This window comes from Gadus morhua, chromosome 7 (genome assembly GCF_902167405.1).
Source record: "Gadus morhua chromosome 7, gadMor3.0, whole genome shotgun sequence".
Taxonomy (NCBI): Eukaryota; Metazoa; Chordata; class Actinopteri; order Gadiformes; family Gadidae; genus Gadus; species Gadus morhua.
The window spans coordinates 18775958-18795449 of record NC_044054.1 but is presented as its reverse complement, the minus strand read 5'-3'; the positions used below and the strand labels follow the sequence as shown (position 1 = coordinate 18795449).

At 49.5% G+C, this 19492-nt stretch overlaps 1 protein-coding gene across 2 annotated transcripts in view; it reads right to left on the bottom strand.

Moving 5' to 3' along the window:
• Positions 1-2714: 2714 nt before the first annotated feature.
• The window catches only part of med13a (mediator complex subunit 13a), a 72250-nt gene continuing 55472 nt past the window's right edge, over positions 2715-19492 (bottom strand). For both annotated transcript variants that reach the window (XM_030360401.1, XM_030360402.1), the window contains exons 15-30: positions 19113-19309; positions 14565-15541; positions 13723-13890; positions 13061-13284; positions 12402-12585; positions 11495-11843; positions 10854-11070; positions 10196-10387; positions 8576-8778; positions 7768-7910; positions 7255-7413; positions 6016-6204; positions 5060-5202; positions 4543-4692; positions 3212-3315; positions 2715-2960 (exon numbers count right to left, since the gene is read on the bottom strand). In XM_030360401.1, coding sequence (XP_030216261.1) covers positions 2828-2960; positions 3212-3315; positions 4543-4692; positions 5060-5202; positions 6016-6204; positions 7255-7413; positions 7768-7910; positions 8576-8778; positions 10196-10387; positions 10854-11070; positions 11495-11843; positions 12402-12585; positions 13061-13284; positions 13723-13890; positions 14565-15541; positions 19113-19309 — 3732 coding nt within the window. In that variant the 3' untranslated portion in view covers positions 2715-2827. The remainder of the gene's footprint in view (positions 2961-3211; positions 3316-4542; positions 4693-5059; positions 5203-6015; positions 6205-7254; positions 7414-7767; positions 7911-8575; positions 8779-10195; positions 10388-10853; positions 11071-11494; positions 11844-12401; positions 12586-13060; positions 13285-13722; positions 13891-14564; positions 15542-19112; positions 19310-19492) is intronic.

Sequence of the window (19492 nt, the reverse complement as noted above, 5' to 3'; positions counted from 1 at the left end):
GGATGCATTGATGGTAGTGGATTATGGGCCACAAATGATTGCAATAATGATGATACCATATTGAGACAGTAAATTATAATTCTATCAATATGGTTAACAGTGCCAGACATAATAACGGCACAGCGGCTATGTTAAATTTGCCAAAATCTTAACATTACCAGATAAAATATATCAATTATAAAGAGAATATTGTGCAAATTTAATTTAATTATTATCTTGCGTGTGGTAATAATGGTTTTCTTATCCGTTTTTGACATAATAGCATACCTACTGGGAAGTTTACCAAGCTTCAACATAGGCCAGTGAAGCGTCCTCTTTGTATAATGGCATAGTCTGGCATATTGCACTGGATTCAAACACTTGGGTTAAATGTGAAGTTTATTACATTTTCAATATGTGGGACTTCTGCACCCAAATAACTCAATCATTATCATGGTTAAAATCAGGGCTGCCAAGTTACGAAAAGTTGAAGTGAGATTTATTTATTTTTACTTTTTAGCGAACGACTTTGACTCTAGAAGACAGACGCGAATCCCAAAATTGGGCGTTACTATGTTTCCATGGAGCTGTCTCTGGTGCCCTTATTGGGGCACGATGTAATCTTGGTGTTGATCGGACAGCTGGTCAATTTCACAGCCTGGAGCCGAGAAGGCGTTCAAAAAATGTTTTGATATTGGAGGCACACGTCTTTGACTTTCATTGGTGAATGAACCGGTGTTCAATTTTTTTGGGGTATTTTTAATATTGTGAAATCATGGTGAGTATTTTCCTGGGTGGAACAACTTGAGCCGCCGCTGTCACGGTAGGGTTAGTAATATGTAGCCTACTACACCAATGGTAATCTTTTTTTTCAGTAACTCAGATTACCTATATATATATATATATATATATATATATATATATATATATATATATATATATATATATATATATATATATATATATATATATAAAGCCTAAAAAGGATTTTAAACTTTTTGTTCCATACAGTATAGGATTATTTTTACAGCATATGACACATTTTAAAAGTCTATGCGTCAAGAAAGCCTTGTTTTGCTTCACATAGTAGAAACAATGTTGACATCAAAGTTGTGGCTGCAATCGTTTTGCTATGCAACGCTTCAGTTATGCCATAGAGAGGCACCATGTTCACTTTCCATTAGGAGTAACCATAGCTCTGGAGTAACCAGCAGGGCTGCCAAGTTTTCAGAAGACCTTGGAGGGAGATTTGAGCGGCCCCATTTATAATTCCCATGTTTCATAACTTGTAATCCTTATCCAAGCCATACAAAATGATAGTTTGTCAGATATCACTATTGATCACCGGGTATGGGACTTCTTGACCCAGACCCGACCTACAAAAATGCGCACGTTTAGAATTTTTATCCCAGAAAGCCAGATGCCTTTGACCAAAAAAAACATGGATTAAAATGTTGAAAAGTATGGATTCATAACATTTCTCTCTCAGCAACAGGTATGATAGAATACAGGGATCTGATGAAAAGCACACTTTTATTCCCACTTTACATTCCAAATCTTTTCCTAAAAAATCCTAAACAAACCTGAGTTCAGATACTTAGTAACAAGACAGACCAATAGTTCCTCTCAACTCCACCATGTGATCTGCTCCGATTGCACATCATAATCCCGCATAATTCCCCAAAGCAATGAACACAAGCACGGATAAAGTATCAAGTTCGACGCACTTTATTCCTAAAACAAAGCCGCACCACCTGTCGCTGGCATGGCATTTATATATATCTATTTATATATTTTATATATATATATATATATATTTATATATTGCCGTTTGGTTTTTGAGTCTAAATGTGTTGTATAAAATACTATATCCGATCATGTACCTCTTTAGTTGAACACAGTGAACTTCATTGCTGTACAAGTCCTCTGTCGCTACAGCGTCGCTGTAAATCCTTCATGCTCAAAGGCATGGAACATAATTATTCACTCATAACTCTTCTGTACATTGTGACAATACAAATAGTTCATCTCCATTACAAAAAATAATACTCTAAAAGCGACCTACTGCAATTGTATTGAATTTTTATAGGATTTTTTCCTGTGGTTTTCTTATTAAGACGATAACATCTTAGACCAATTGCTTTAAAGCCGGAAGGTGATACAAACCTTCTCCATTTCATATATAAAAGATGTTAAGAAATAAGACAAATTATACACTTAGAAACTTACAATAAATAAGATAGTTGCAGGCATTTCTCTTGGATACAATATCATCCAAAGGAATAGAAAGGTAATTTGGGTTTTAAAAATGAAATATCCATTCTTCAGTAATATTTCCAATCACATATGTCCCTTTTTCTTCAAACGACTTGGCAAATACAGACATGATTTCTTCAGCCCAAACTGACGAAAGACTGTGCAACCAATCAGCATATCCTCTCACTTTAATCAGTGTCGATGTAGATTCGGCTTTCGGTTTCTTTTCTTCGGTTTCTCTTGTTCCTTCTTGGATTTGTCTGTGAGCGCGTTACCTTCACGGGGGACAGGGCTGTCACACCAATAGCAGCAGCCCAAAGCTTGTGCCAGGTCCCGCCCCCTTATCTTAAAATCATCCATCTCCTTCCTCTCATCTCTCAAGCACGCACACACACACACACACACACACACACACACACACACACACACACACACACACACACACACACACACACACACACACACACACACTCTCAAGTGCTCGTACACACACTCACACACACACACACACACACACACACACACACACACACACACACACACACACACACACACACAAGTGTCCCTGTGTCTCCCTGTGCATGGCGCGGGGCTACAACATGTTCATGATGAAGTTGTACATCTGGTTGAGGACCACAAAGTGGATGGGCAGGCAGGAGCGGCGGTCCTGCGTGGCGGGGTCACACGTCAGCCAGGAGAGGGCGTTGTACTGCTCCAGCACAAATCTGCATTGGTGGGAGAAAAACACACACACAGGCACACATACACACAGGCACACACACACACACACACACACACACACACACACACACACACACACACACACACACACACACACACACACACACACACACACACACACACACACACACACAAAGGCCACGTCAGACCTCAACGCTGAAAACGTTCAGCAGGACGTTAGTGATTTCTCAAGTTGATTTGATCGTGTTTCGCTTCAGAGCGCTGCCGTGGTTACCTGAGCACATCTGAGGTCTGGTTGGAGTCAAGCGGGTGGGAGTGTTTGCTGCTGTGCAGAAGTTCATCTGACTGCACTGAAGACACATGGAGGTGCAAGGAGGCCTAGGGTGGGCGAGAGAGAGAAAGACAAAGAAAGAGAGAGAGAGAAAGACAGTGAGAGAGAGAGAAGGGTGTCACTGGAGTGCAGCTGTTCCCTAACCTTTTTTTCATGCCATCTAAATATTGACAGTCATGCTCACAGTTGTCCGACTGCCGTAGGGAGTCACTACCGCAGCAGGGGGGTGACGCTACGTTCTCACTCATGGTTTGATTCTATTTGTATGCATGCGCCATTTCCTTTCCTCGTAATGTGGAGTCATAACAACAACGCACACAGAGGAATGAAAGCACACCTCGACTGACATATCAATCCAACCTACGCAAAGCCGAGACCGTAACCACTGAAACTGAGCAAAATCAGTGGCAAGCTGTATATTATTGGTACAGTTTGTGACTGTGTCGAGAAGTATGCTCTGAGGACTATGACTCAGTTTGACATTTAAAAAGGGCTTCCAGAAGATTCCCAAGTGTGGTGTCACGACATTCCAGCTGAAACATGACTAAAATGTTACATGAAGTGTTTTCATTAGAAAGTCAAACAGGAAAGTCGCCAGATCTTATGTGTGTACACCCTTTTTCTTATATTTTATGTAGATCTCTACCGTTTAAAACAAACAGACCTTCAGTAACCATGGTGACACTACACATCTCTAACATACTGTGGTCGGTAATAAAAGAAAAGATGCACATCATTAAAGAAATACAGTCACGATCAACTATGTTGGTTTAAAAGGTACCAGACAGACAGTCTGGTGTTCACTTGTCACTCGTGCTCTACGGCTCGGTGCTGCTTGGTTACCTAGGCAACAGGGAGTCGTTTCATCCTACAAAGAGAGTGAAGCTTCGTGAATAATACGGGGTCGCTTGAATTTATTTGCAAATGAACTTCCTATGACATCGACTCCAGGGAAGTAAGGCATGCCAGCAGTGTTGATGCGGGAGTATCTGTCAGAAGACAATACACTCAACTTTGCCTTAAATATTCACAATTCAGTTGTAGGAAAAACAGCTCCTCGCTGACACAATGTATACTCTTCACTTGAGCAACTATTTTACCACCCATGAACGCAGCATTACAACATTCTGTCGTTTTGTTAAACATGGTTAACAAATGCAGGACAAAGAAATCACTCTCTTTGTCTCAGTAACGCTATAGAAAATCACAGAATACGAATGCGTAAAAAAGCAAACGCAGAGAGGAAGCTCTCCCCACCAGCCACGCACTCGTACCTTGAGGAACAGCGGACACTGGTTCTGAGCCTGCGGACAGGCCGACCAGAACCAGTCGGGCAGCGGGCCGGCCTTGGCGGTGGACACAAAGTAGCCCAGGGCCAGGGGCTGCTGGAGGAGTGGGACCTCGTCGTGGTCAGTGCTCTGGCCCTGTGGCGAGGGAGGGGAGAGAGGGAGGGGGGAGAGGGAGGGAGGAGAAGGAGGGGGGAGAGGGAGGTGGGAGAGGGAAGGGGGAAGAGGGAGCGGACTCGTCAAGGGACAGGACTTTTTGTTCACACGTTAAGGTCAATTTGATTTTTTTTCTAATCTGGTCAAATGTGCAGAATTGTGTCGATGTTATGTGCAGCGTAATAAAATATCACATTACAAGAAAAAGTAGTAAGGGTATATTATTGGCTTCAAAAAACAGATAGAGAACATGCCGGGATACAACTCGGGTGTGTGTGTGTGTATGTGAGTGTGTGTGGATGTGGATGTGGGTCTGTGTGGTTTTGCGTGCGTGCGTGTCGGGGCTGACCTTGCTGCCGTCCCCTCCGTGGTGGTAGTGGGAGCCGGGGGAGTGGACCGGCGAGTTGGTAGGGGAGATGTTGATGATATCAGTGTCCACCAGCTCGCTCTCCGTTTCCAACAGGCCCAGGATCCCGATGGGGTCCGGCTCACCTAGAAACACCAGACCACCCGCGTCAACGCATTCAACCTTTTCCTCCAGAAGGGTTTCTCACCAGAGTGCCAACTCAAAAGAAACATGTTGTACTTTGTACTTTGAAACAGTTCAAAACGCAACTAAAGACTTACATTTTTACATTGGCTTTTAATACAGATTAAGATTTTATTTTATCTTATTCATTGTGGTTGCTAATATGCAATTTTAAGCCTTCCTGTTCTTTGTTTTGTTTTTTATATTGTATTTGTGTAAAGCACCTTGGTCACCTACTGTTGTTTTAAAATGTGCTATATAAATAAACTTGACTTCACTTGACTTGACTTGTACTATGTATATTCCGTGATGGAAATGTCCCTGGTTGACTCCCAGCCTCTGGGTTCGAGGTCCAATGTCTGCAGTCTTGCTGTAGGCTTCCTTTTAGCACCCCCTACTTAACTCCCTACCTGATCATCTCAAAACCTACTCTTAGTTTCCTCGGCTGCCAGCATCCTTGAAATACTAAGCATAAAGCTGCACTGGTCTATTGTTATGTTTTGTGTATTGTTAAGCAGCAAAAACCGAGACAAATTCCATCGACGTGAAAACCCACTTGGCCACAAAGACAATTCTTATTCAGACAAAAGTGCTAACAATTATTATGACATAACACAAAAAATGTGTCACAACATTTCTCCCAGCTCTCAAATGTTGATCCCTTTCAAATCAGAAAATGTGGGAGGAAAAACAGCCCAATGAGGAGCACCAGAGCCTGGGCCAGGCTGCGGGAGGGGGGGGAGAGGCGGCGGGGGAGAAGGGGAGCCCCCCCGTACCGTTGGTAGTGTTGAGGATGTCGATGTTGTTGTCGATGTTGGTGTAGTTGGAGCTGGCCACCTGGACCGAGGCTGAGGTAGGGAAGACCAGGATGTGTGTGCACGACGTGTCCTGCGGCGTGCTCAGCTGGGACGTCTGGATGTTGAGCGTGGTGCTGCGGCCGAACACGGAGCCCGTCGACACAGAGTCTGACAGCGAGGGGGGGGGGGGGGGGGGGGTGGAGATTAGCATTAACAAGGTGAAGGGCTGTGACGATACCGACTGATTTATGTGTACGGCCCCAAGGAGATGCCCTTGCGTCCCAAGGCTTTTAATGCTTCACTTTACTTGAGAGCCTGGCGATCATTCCTTATCATCGCTCATTCTCTTTGAATGGTATTGTATCGCCAAGAAATGAAGTAATTCACATAAAACCTAGAACATAAATCTCTGCAGTTTTTAATGTGATCTGAACATAAAGCAACCCCCAGATAGATCACACCCCGCCCCCCCTCCTTTGCTTATCTCATCATCTTATTTTGAGCTCCAACCCCAACCCTACACTTCCAGTGCTTCTTGACCTATGTTGGGATAATACGCTGGTAATTCTATACCCCCCGAATGATTAATTGATCAGGCTTTTTGTCATGCCACACCAAGATCACTAGACATGTTAGGACCGATGCTTTATGAGGAGTGAGGGAGGAGAGAGAAAGAGTCCATGAGAGGGAGAGAGAGAGAGAGAGAGAGAGAGAGAGAGAGAGAGAGAGAGAGAGAGAGAGAGAGAGAGAGAGAGTGACTGAAAGAGAGAGAGAGACTCATGTTGTCCCTCTCGCTCATCAATCTGTCTCAGACAGGGAAGAGGACATGGCGTGGTGTGACACACACAGTGGCCATTCATCACCGAACACACGCCGCCATAAAACACGCTGCGCATGTGAGCACACACACACAGAGGGCTGTCGTTGAAGGATAGAGTGGGTCAAATATTTGTAGATTGAAATCGTTTTTTATCGCTGCTGCGCATAAACAGATGGTTTCCTACGCCGGAATACACAACCTGAATGTTGATCGACATTCATAAAACAAAATATGTGGGGGCTCACACACACGCACACACACGTTCGCACGCATGCACGCACGCACGCACACGCACGCACACACACACACACACACACTCACGCACACAGCACACACACACACACACACACAAAGACACACCCACACACACGCAAGCGCAAACGCGTGGGCACACCTACCTGGCATGATGACGAAGGAGCCCTGGGGCTCCATGGCGACCAGGCACACGCTGAGGATGCTGGGAGTGTCCGAGGCGGAGATGCCACACATATGACACATCTCTCTGAGACGCCGACTCAGCGACTGGAGGTTCCTCCTGCTCAGCAGAAAGGTCCAGTCTGGAAACAAGGGTTCAAGAGGAAGGCCATGAGGGACGAGGTGGAGGAAACGCACACAGTCAAACAGTCGGGTATGGCACACGCTTGCTCCTGTGGTCAACATCCACCACAACCTTTTGCCACTTTGACTTACTTAAAGAATACCAATAGAGAACATACTCTGGGACAGCCCCAAACAAGACATCAGTTGGATCTTTCTTAGGCAGAGTGGAGTCGTTTGAATTAAGTAGTCGACCTCACCTGGCTCGACTCCAGTTTATTTGAACAAAAGGAAAACAAAAACCCAAACAACGTTGTGCAAGAGGAGAGGTTGTGGACAAAGAGGTCAGTGTCGACCGGGTCATGACCTCTCACCTTTCAACTCGCCGTGGCCCATCCGCCCCAGACGTCCAATCACCACCCTCCAGGGCACCGAGGTCATCTGCACCAGCCCCAAGCACCAATCCCAGAGCTTCTGCAGGCCCAGCCCTCTGGCCGACCCTTTTTTCCTGCGCGCCCTGTGAGGGAGAACAAAGGTGCCCCCGTCAGTCCCCACTGCAGTCCGGAGGAACTTGGAGCTCTTAAGGACAGGCTCGGCAAACAGGCTCCTTCAAACTGCTGGTCCAGGGCTCTCATTTGAACACATGATGCTCGAAGAGTGTGGTTTGATGTAGGGGAGAAACAGCGTTGCTACTTCTGACACAATTTGTGAAAATCACAAGCATAGTATCACCAGCGAGGGTGACATTGTCAAGTGATATTATGAAAACCCAAAAAACTAATTACAGTCAATCACAGTTCTTGAACGAAAACCAAACAAACAGGGAAAACAGTGTTGATCGTACGTGCTAATTAACAGTCGTGGAAAGAGACCACGATAAACACATACCGTTTCTGGTGGATTATTATTATTATCATACATTGAGACTATTATTTTGCGTGAATACAGGTACAGTAAATGCTTGGCACTTGTTTCTTTGAATATCTATACCGTAGAGACAGCGATACATTATTTCTCCTGACAAATACACTTACTGTACGTCGCTTTTGATAAAAGCGTCTGCCTAATAAAAAAAAAAGTGTAAAGTGTAAATGTAAACCGCTACAGCTCTTCAGACATCAGGAATGGGAACCAAGCCTCCACTGCACTACAACACAACCTCTCTCACCCCCTCTCCCTCACCTGTTGGGCACGTCGATGCTGACGATGCACGTCTCCAGCAGCTCCCCGTACAGGTCGGTGCAGGTGGCCAGCAGCCAACGCTGGTCGTGGGACAGGCAGTAGGCCACGAACAGCACGTTGTACTTCTCCCCCGGGTCCGCCTGCTTCTCCTTCACCGGCGCCAGGATGAAAGGGGGCGTGTACAGCCGCAGACACTCTGGCCTCTGGATGGGAAGGGGGGAGGCCGATGGAGAGCGAGGTTAACAGGGTCGGTGTGGTGCCCGGTGCGTTGTTAAGAGGCGACAGCGGGGGGGGCAGATCGGGGCACATTGTGGAGGTGTTTGTGAGCAAAGCTATGCTGGGTTTGAACAGGCCCAGGGTGTTCCTGACTGGGGGACTCAGTGTACCAGACTGGGGGATGCATTGTCACGAGCGAGGTTATTACAGTTTTGCAGTGTTCATTTATATTTCGTTTTGACTTTTTTGTTTTCACTTTCAGTTGAGGTTTAATTTGTTTTTAAAGCTGGTTTGCTAGTTTCGATTTATTTTCAAAAGCTTAGTTTTTAGGTTTCTTTTTATTAGTTTCATTGTTAATTTTAGTATCATATTTTAATATAGGGTGTTTATCAAAGGTTTAATCAAAAAGGTCAGAAAAGGTATTCTTTATTAAAATCTCAAAAAGAAAAAACTGTCGCAAGTAAAAAAACTGAAAAATAGATTTCAGATCCACCAAAAATACCAGGAAGGCTTAGGAAATTAATTGACAGAAAAAAAAAAGTGCCTATGTTTGTTTTGTAAACACACAGTACAGTTACAGTGAGTTGTCGTTTTTTTTCCGTGTAGCCTCACTAGCATACGTTTCCTGAAGAAAAGGCAAAACGTTCCCCTGGTGCTTGAAGAGGTTTGAACGGAGGGCTATGTTTTCCTCGTTCCCAGTGTGAAGGCTCACTCCCCGCTACCCCACCTCATTGGGAGCAGCGTGGGGCTCTGTGTGTCGGGGGCTAGCGCTAGCGATGGGCGCTGGGCCGAGAGATGAGCAGGGGGGGTCAATTGAGCGGGGCCGCGGACCGAAGTGCTCCTGGTGCTGCTGTCTTAACCCCAGAGCCCACCATCCCATTAGGGAGGGCTCAGGGAGCCGGCCGAGCAGATAATGGAAAGAAAACTCTGGAGGTAGCGCGGGGTCACGCGGTTCCTCCTCCGGTGCCGACCCGGCAGAGAGCAAGAAAGAGGAAGGAGGGCGTCGGTAAAGCCCTGCCTGCCATCTGGTGTTTGGGTTCCCTTGTGCGAGTGCATCGGTGCAAACACAGCCAGGGAGGGAGGTTACGACGGGTGGCGCGGGGTCGCACCGTGGGAGGAACGGAGGCTGTGATAAGGCCACCGCTAACGCGATCGGGCGCGCCGCCACCCTCTGTTAGCCCGCCCGTCCATCAATAGCGCGGCACCAGTGTGATACGCTAACCCCCCCCGCGCGCGCGCGTTCCCCATGCGCACCTTCTGATCGCCCGATGGGAGCTCGTCAACAACTAACATCTGAGGGCTAACGGCTAACACTCCCGAGGGCAGTGTGGTGGAGCACACGGAAAAAAGGTCCAACGTTCATTTGGCTAAACGCAAAGGAAGCAAACAAGCAAGGGCGTCTACCTGCGGACTCTTGAGGGCGGTGTCGATGGCAAGCCCAGGGCCGAAGCCCGTCAGCGACTTGACGTTGGTGGTGGTCGGGAGGGGCCGCCGGCATTGGGCAAAGACGGAGAAGGCCAGGGACTTGAGGTGCTGGGCGTAGATGTGATGCTCCTCCCCGCGCACTGACTGGAGCAGGTACCGGCAGGGGATGATCTGAGGTAGTGCGGGGGAAACGCAGAGAAACAGGGACTCAGGATCAGCCTCCACACACGTGCACGGTAGACATTAAACTCAAGACATGTTGGAAAGCTCTCTTGAAAAACACTTTTTCCCAGCTGTGGCACATGGCACTGCAGGCAGACACCGTCCATGAATGTATCTGAGTCTTTCATCCAAAGTGAATTACAGGTCATTTAAAATACATGCCAGTAATGAGCCGGTTAGGGGTTAGTCACCACTGCGCCAACAATGGGTTACGGAACCCAAATTCTTTGGGCTTGGAGTCAAAAGGTTATGGGTTGGAAAGTCAAATTGCAAGACTACCCTGCCGTTAGATTATCCTGCCACTAGATTATCCTGCCTTTTTTTTCAGTTTTGCCCTGAAAAGTAGAAATAACGTCCGACGACAAAACCCGACCGAACCAAGCACAGGAGCAGCGAGGTGCGGATCTGCACACACCTGCACAGAGATGGAGTTGAGGATGTGAGGGGGCAGGAACTGCAGCATCTCCAGGTAGCAGCGGAGGAGACCCAGGGTCCAGACGCCGGAGTGGGGCGAGCCCTCGTCCTCCTCGTAGCTGAAGGGGTCCACGATGTAGACCATGATGGCTGGAGGGTATGCCAGGGCGTGGGACTCCCCGTCCGTGGGCACTCCCACCTTGTCCCTGTCCAAAGTGCTGTGGGCGCACAGGGGGGGATTTATCAGCTCATTTTAGACTTCAACTGTTTTTTTTAGGTGTTTTATACTCAAATTATTATTATTTCTTTTTTTACAGTGTACATTTCTATTTTGGTGGACATGGTTTTTAAATATTATAATGGACAGGGTTTTTAAAGTGTGTGTTAATATTAATATTATGGGAAGGTTTTTTGTCATTAAAGGGTTTATTTCTATTATGATGGACATATTTTTTGAAGTGTTGAAATTATTATTATGGATACGGTTAGAAGAGTATATTTATGTGATTGTGGACATGGTTTTTGTGGACAAGTGTTTTCATTTTTAGTATGGACATGTCCTTCTATTGTGACGGTTTCAGAAGTGCCCATTGCTTTACTATGATGATCATTACTGTGGCCCTGGGAGGCCTTCCTACGTACCTCTCTAGGGGCTCGCTTGGCCCCTGCGTCTGGCTGCTATCCCCTGAGATGCCGGCGTTCTGGGGACCAGCCTGCGGCCCCGTGGTCGGCCCGGCGGCGCCGGGGGCCCCGAAGGGAGGGAAGGACCCGGGCTTGGCCGACGGCAGGCCCTGGCCTGATGCGGCGTTCACCGCGCTGCTGGAGCCGCTGTTGTTGTTGTTGCTGTTGTTGTTGGGCAACGCCGAGCCAGCGGTGGGGGCCGAGGGGTTGGAGGAAGAGGAGGAGGTGCTGGACGTCTGCGTGGACGCGGGCTGGGGGTTGGACTGCGTGAGGAGCGAGCCGTCCAAAGGCTGTGCGGCGAGGTATGGCGCTGGGGGGGGGAGGAGGGTAGAGCACGCACGTGAGCCTTTTGATACGAGTATCACAAGCTGATTGAAATAACAAGCACTTTAATCGAAATTGAACCATAGCCCTTTGGCACTCGAGCCTCCCACTTAATTCCCACTCCAAAACATTCACGGCCCTGGGTAGCAGCCTCTCTGAATCACAACCGAACCAAGAGCGGTTGGGTCCACACTGTTATTAAAACATTTATTTAACAAGGTTATCCTCAATGAGATTAAAATCTCTTTTACAAGAGAGGCCCGGAAAGATGGACAGCAGCACACAGTAACAACATAAAACACAAGACAAAATACAAGGTAAATGCTAGGTGCAATTGTGGAAATACATTAAGATTATTGACTAAAACATTTGCAATTTACAAAGGAGTCCGACTTCAGACTCTGTGCTATTCCCACAGAAAGAGGCCTGCGTCTCAATAGGGCGACATAACCACCGGGTTCCCCCGCACTGAGGCAGTGGACACGGGGACAGAGGGAGAGAGATCCACACCCGGACCCGGACCCAGACCCGGACCCAGACGTACCGAGGTCGTGGCGGCACACTTGTGCATAGAGTTTGAGTTTGGAGAAGGCGTCGCTGCTGCCGGCCATCTTGAGGAACCAGTCGCTGACCGGCCGCTCCGACTGCCTCTGGGCAGCGCTGCCCACCAGAACCAGGCCGTCGGGGTGGCCCTTGGATATGGGCCGGTGCTGGCCCAGCCGGCACGACTGCACACACATACACACACACACACACACACAGACAGACAGACAGACAGACAGACAGACAGACAGACAGACAGACAGACAGACACAGACAGACAGACACACACACAGACACACACAGACACACACACAGACACGCACACGCACAAACACACACACAGGAGCAGATGCAGGAACACAATTTGTCTCAGAACTATCAAGAGTTGAAAGTCTTGAAATAAAATAAAATGTGCCTTTTACAAGGCATCCTCACAAATGAAAAAAATAAATCCTTCCCCGACTCCCTTAACATAATTAAATAATGTATATTGTAGTTTATTTCTATACATTGCATATTCTTTTACGTAATTTTATATTATGTATATTTCTCGTATTTCAAGATTCAAAATTAACAAACTGCAAAGGTGACCTCATAATCCTTCCTGGTCCTACTTATTGACAATCTCAGTAAAAGCCCCCCCGTCGCCCGCCCACCCACCTCATAGACGGCGGTGAGGTCCCGGAAGAAGGTCTTGGCTCCGGCCAGCAGGGCCTCGCTGTCGGGGCACAGCACCAGGTAGCCCACGTCCCGCTGGGAGCCGAAGGGGTCCAGCGACAGCTTCTCCCAGTAGGGCAGGCCGAACGGCGACAGCACCACAAAGTCGTACTCGGAGCCCACCAGGAAGGTGGGGATGGCCAGCGGCTCCGGGGACTCGTCTGTGCCTGTGGGGTGGTGGGGGGGTCGGGGGGGTCGCGGAGAGGGGGGGAGGGGGGGGTGGAGATAAGATGAAGATCCACTCTATTGTCCTGAAGGAGCCTCCTATTGTATCCCGTATGGAGCGCTCAACGAAATTCCAGATAAAAAAAGAAAGATTAATAAAATAAAAAAACTGTTTGTTTTTTTACAACAGATCGTAAAAACAAATGGATAGGGTGATAAAGATAGTGTAAAAGAGGTGTGTGTGTGTGTGTGTGTGTGTGTGTGTGTGTGTGTGTGTGTGTGTGTGTGTGTGGGGTCAGCGTCAGTGCAACACTTTGAAACCCCATTCATAAAAGATGTGTTATATCCCCCGGCCTTATCCTTATCCTCCGCCCCCGACAATATTTTTATGGATCCAAATAAAATAAAACGCTGTGCAGAAACCGTGTGTCCCGACTCACCGTAGGAGCCCCGTCCGGCCATCTTGTGGAACTGCTGCCAGGTGAGGGGCCCCTGGACGCCCCAGGAGCGCACCGTCCTCTTCTTCTGGATGGCGTCCTGCAGCACGGGCTGCAGGGACATGAGCACCCGCAGGACGTCCTGGGAGCAGAGGGCGCTGGCGTCCACGGCTACAGGGGGGAGGGGGGGGAGGGGGACGGAGAGTGAGTGGGACCGGGAGGCGAGATGATTTGTTTTGTTACTTATTTACATGTACTTGATTAGAGTGTGTACACAGCGACAGGGATACAACAGTTGTAAAATCAACCGAAACACACACAGGAAAAAGTGTTCCAGGTTAAGAGGAGGAGCTTGTTTTACAGTGCACCAATGAGGTTGTGACGTGCCAAACGAGGCCCCACAATTGCAACCTGATTGGTCGTCATATAAAAACGACAAAAATTGTGCACGCACTGTACTCTGCTTTGATGCTCTTAACATGGCGCAGCATACTGGAGTACATCTTGAGTTTAACACCCATGTGTGCTGCATCAAGAACCAACTTGGAGTAGAGAACTGTTGTAAATCCCATCCTAACCCCCCCAAAAAAGAACTAAATGTAATCGAATCCCTTAATTACAATACACTTAACTTTTAATTTGTGCATGCATCAATTAGTTAAGGCTTGGTGGAGACTAATAAACACCAAGTGAGGAACTACTTAAGAGTTGGTTTAGACTCAGTAAAGACTTAGCGAGGACTTAGTGATGACTCGGTGGAGACTAAGTAAAGACTTGAAGACTTAAGTAAAGGCATAATGAGGCCTGAGTGTTGACCCTGCCCCCCCACCCTGCCAGCCACTCACCGTCCTGCTTGGCCCAGTGGTGCAGACACGTGCTCTTCACCAGCGCCTCGTCCACCTTCCCCCCCGACATGTTGTCCATGAACTGCCGGCCGTGCTCCAGCGCCATGTAGCAGTCGTTGCGGTAGTCCCGCTCCTCCACGCGGACGCAGGGCGGGGCCCCGCAGCGGCCCCCCGCCCCGTACCCCGCCCCGGCCCCGCCTCCCCCCGCCCCGCCGCCGCCGCCGCAGTTGGCGCGGGGCTCCGGCCGGGCCAGCGGCGTGAAGGGGTTGGTGCACTGCTCCTGCAGCAGCAGCATCAGCTCCTCGGGGAGCTGCTCGCCGCCCGCCCGCGCCCCCGCCCGCGCGGGGGCCGCCCGCCGCAGCTCCTCGAAGCGGCGCTCCGCCTCGCGGCACACGTCCGAGCCGCGGCCCGCCACGTCCAGCTCGTCCTCCAGGAAGAGGCCCGAGCCGTTGCCGTAGCGGCGGTTGACCACCGCGCTGAAGCCGCAGCTGCACGGCTCCTGGGGCTCGCCCGACGGGTCGCTGAGGTACACGCCCGCGTCGGCGCCGGTGATGCTGGTGTTGCACACGCAGATGCAGCAGCTGTCGAAGTTGCAGTCCTTGAAGAGGTTCATGACCGACTCCGAGAGGATGAGCGTGACGTAGAGGCTGTGCGCCTCCGGCACCGAGGGCACGGTGGGGGGCTCCACCGAGTTGGGGGGCCGGCAGGTGGAGGGCGTGGAGGCGGCCGGCGAGTACAGCTCCGAGTTGTCGTACTTGAGGGAGGAGCTCTGGACGCTGCCGGGCCCCCGGGGGGTGCGCGGCGTGCGGGGGGTGCGCGGCGTGGGCGCCGAGAAGCGGGGCGTGGCCGGCGAGGGGAGGATGCCCGTGCAGCTGTTGCTGGGCGGGGCGCTGTTGGACATGAAGGGCGTGTGCGTCTGCGGAGTGTAGCTCTGGGCGTAGTCCTGCTCCGGCCCGCTGCCCACGCTCGGGATGTTGCTATGGTAACAAAGGGGATCTCGGGTCAACGTGTGTTTTTGATGTTCACATGAAACAGACTGCGACTCCATGAGGCGATCCGAGTGGTAGCACATGTTAACTAACGAATCGGGGAAATGTATACATTTATAAAAATAACAACATAGCAAGACATTGAATGGGGTGAATAAGAGATGCATGGTTGTATTCCGGGGGAAAAAGCTTAGAAGTTCTGCTGTACTACAAATAACATCTTGTGTTACGTTGTGCACGTCACACACACAACACGTTGTGCTGCACTTCTATGGCGAGCATGTAAATAGGTCATCCAACACGGCGGAAGCACAGGAGCAGTCAGTGGGACAGTACATAACGTTCCTACACGTGAGATTAAGGATGGAAAAGAGAGTAAGAGAGAGAGAGCGAGATAGTAGGAGAGAGAGAGAGAGAGAGAGAGAGAGAGAGAGAGAGAGATAACACATAACAAAGAGGAGGCAAAGTAGGAACTGTGCAAAAGTCCTTGATATTAAGAGATAAAGGAAATGCTCTAAAATCGAGAAACTCTTCCCACCATGTTGGCTTCCCCACTGAGATTGGCCCCAATCTATTTTTGGGCGGCCACACCAGCCAATGAGGCGGAGGGAAGGGGAGGCGGGACTTGGGATAATATAGTGGGTGAGAGGAACCAGAATAAGCCAGGAGGGCAGAAAGGCTGTGAGGCGATCCCTGACCTGTGCAGCGTGTTTGGTAATAAACGCTTAGTAAAAGTACTCTATGTTTGAAGAAAATACAATTGGAAATTGTATTTACTTAAACGAGCCTTTCGCTGAACGGACAAACACAGATTCAATCAAAGCGATGTGCCGTCTTTTAAAACGTGTGTGCAACCAATTTGTTAGCCTTTCCGTCCTGACATGGCTCATGAATACGCTGACCTTTACCGCAGACCTCTGGTTCCCCGATACGCTTTAACATTAACTGGGTCAAACTCCGAGGCGGGAATACTCGCCAGAGAACAAACACGCAGCGCTCGCTCTGGCGTCACCACCCACCCGTGTGTACACTCCGTTCGGATGCAGCACTCTGACCTCTGACCTCTGAGAAAACACAACCTGGCTGGGAGCATTTACATTATCACCCTGTTTGTCCCTAGAGACTAACACGTGACGCATATTCAAACAGTCAAAAATCGCTGCAAAGAGTTGCCACGTGCTGAACTGCAAGACTCATTTATATATCGGCGGTGGGGGGAAAAAATATAAACATTCAATATACCTTACACCTCAACCTAACCCTAAACTCTAGAGCCTCAACCGAGAGGTCGGCACGCCATATAGGTTAGTGGAGGAGAATGTGGAGTTTAAAGAGTGTGTCCGCTTGACAGGTAAACCCAAGTGATCCTGAGTGCTTCGCCGCTAAGGCTACGGGGCCCACATCACTCCCCGCTCACTGATGCTGCTGCCGCTCCCGATTCTCTCAACCAGGGGAGGCATCTTACACTCATCTCCCTGCTTCGCCCCGGGCAGCCATGCATGAGAAATGAAGCAGAATACCGTGGAGGAGAAGGAGGAGGAGGAGAGAAGGCTTAGGAATAGACCAGAGCTTGGGTAGCTGTGTGCAAGTGTGTAGCTGTGTGTCTGTGTGTGACATATCATGTGGGTATATGTACGTGCAGAAGGGGTACTAAAGGGAGATTGAGACAGAGCGAGAGACAGAAAATAGAGAGTAATGGGGAGAGGAGAGAGCGAGAGGGGGGTGGGGGGGAGACACAGTGAGAGGAGGGTGAAGAGATTAACACCGAAAAGAGAGCGAGAGAGACAGTATGATCGAGAGTGATGCAAAGAGGAGGGAGCGAGAGAGAGAGCGAGAGCGAGAGCGAGAGAGAGAGAGAGAGAGAGAGAGTGAGAGAGAGAGAGAGAGAGAGAGTGAGGGTATGGCATCCAGTGTACGCATCCTTGCACACAGATAGCGTGGCAGGCAAGGCGGAGCTGAGCTCTGCGGGAATCCTCCCTGGTCTAAATGAGATGTCCGTCCCCGCATCCCTCTGCCTAGATCAGCGAGGAGAAGTAGAGCAAAGTCTTTAAGAGCGGGGGGCGGGAGGCACCCGGCTCTCACACAGCCACACAGACGGCCCGGGGGGTGTGTGTGTGTGTGTCTGTGTGTGTCTGTGTGTGTGTGTGTGTGTGTGTGTGTGTGTGTGTGTGTGTGTGTGTGTGTGTGTGTGTGTGTGTGTGTGTGTGTGTGTGTGTGTGTGTGTGTGTGTGTGTGTCTGTGTAACAGGTAGAGGAAGGAAGAGGGAGTGGAGGGGATGGGGAAAAATGCTGCCATTGTTTTCCTTTAAGGGGTCTCAGGAGGAGACAGTCACACTGCCTGCCGGTCGCTAATGAAAACGGTAGTTTGGAAAATAGTTTGATACCGGTATGCTTAAAGTGGTTACGATGCCACATAAGTACTGTGTGTTTGAATATTCATAATGCACTCTTGAATGCTTGGGACTGGGCTCCGGTATTACACACAGAGCGAACCTTATATCATGTGCACAAGCGGTGGTAACGCTGGGTTGTATAAATCATTAACACGCGTGATCTGACTTCATGAATATATTCTGCTCATCTAAAATTCAGCCACGGTCTGCGAGTTAACTTTAAGCCAAACATGCCATGTATGCCCGGGAAGAGTATTTACAAAGAGCTGCGGCTGACACGCACACGCACACACACACACACACACACACACACACACACAACCGCATTCACACGCACAAACAATTGTGTACACATATGCACAGACACATGCACACGTACACGCCCTGCACACACAAACAAACAAACAACCACGTTCACACGCTCAAACACATGCACACGCACGCTCAAGCACACACACACCAAAGTCGGCACAACCACACACACACCTCCGCACATGCCCGTACACACAAACACACAAACAAACACCCCGTCACGTCAGCATCGACAGTCTGAGGGCGCTTCCTTCCTCTATTTGTCAGCCTCTGTCTCGCTGAAGAGCTGGATATCAGCAGCTCTCAACACATAACACGATTATCGGGCTCTCGTTGCGAGCGCTGAGCCTTCTTGCGCGAGACCGTCTCCGTGTCGCGCAATAAAAGATAATAGCGGAGAGCGCATTCTTATCGAGTAGTCCTTCATTCCTCTGACGCCGTCCACGCTGAATGGGGCGAGATATTGACATACCCTCCCTTTCATTACAAAGCGATTCCCCACACCGAATCAATCTTGACTGGATCTGAATACCGATGATACTATTTATTACCACTTTGTCGTTTCGGTGACTTCCAACCATCTCGGATACGTGTGATTAATCAGCCGGGGCAGTGGGTTAAGCATCCTCTCTCAGGGACGCCCGCAGGCACTGGGGGATCGAATGCCGCTTCCCTTTTTTTCAGCTGTGAGTCAAACAGCATGATCGCGACTACACCTCCCTGTGTGCTGCCCCGATGTTTGCACGAGAAAATACAGGGGGGGGGGGGGGGGACTTCACTTCCGGTTCTCGGTGGTGCTTTGAAACGACAGGTCAAGGGACGGATGGGGTTGGACAGCGGGAGCTAGGGCCTTACCCGTCCTTGTTGAGGTAGGCCATGAGGGGCCCTGGGTGGAGCAGGTCCCGGCCCATGGCCCAGCTGGGCCGGTAGGAGCACTCCTCGGGCAGCTTGATGGGGGGCAGACACTGGCTGGGCAGCAGCTTGAGGGGCGCGAACATGGAGCAGCCCAGGAACGGCTGCCACAGCTCCGGCTTGTACACGAAGGAGAAGTCCTGGAGGAGGGGGGGAGGGGGGGGGGGGGGGGGGGGGGGGGGGGGGAAGAGGAGGTGAGGAGGGCGGAAGGACAACGGTCATGGGAACGGTCTTGCTGTCAAAGCGGTTTTACCACGTATCTCATCTGTTTGCTGTTGGAGGCCATTTTCTGTCACTATTAAATGACACATACACACGACTTT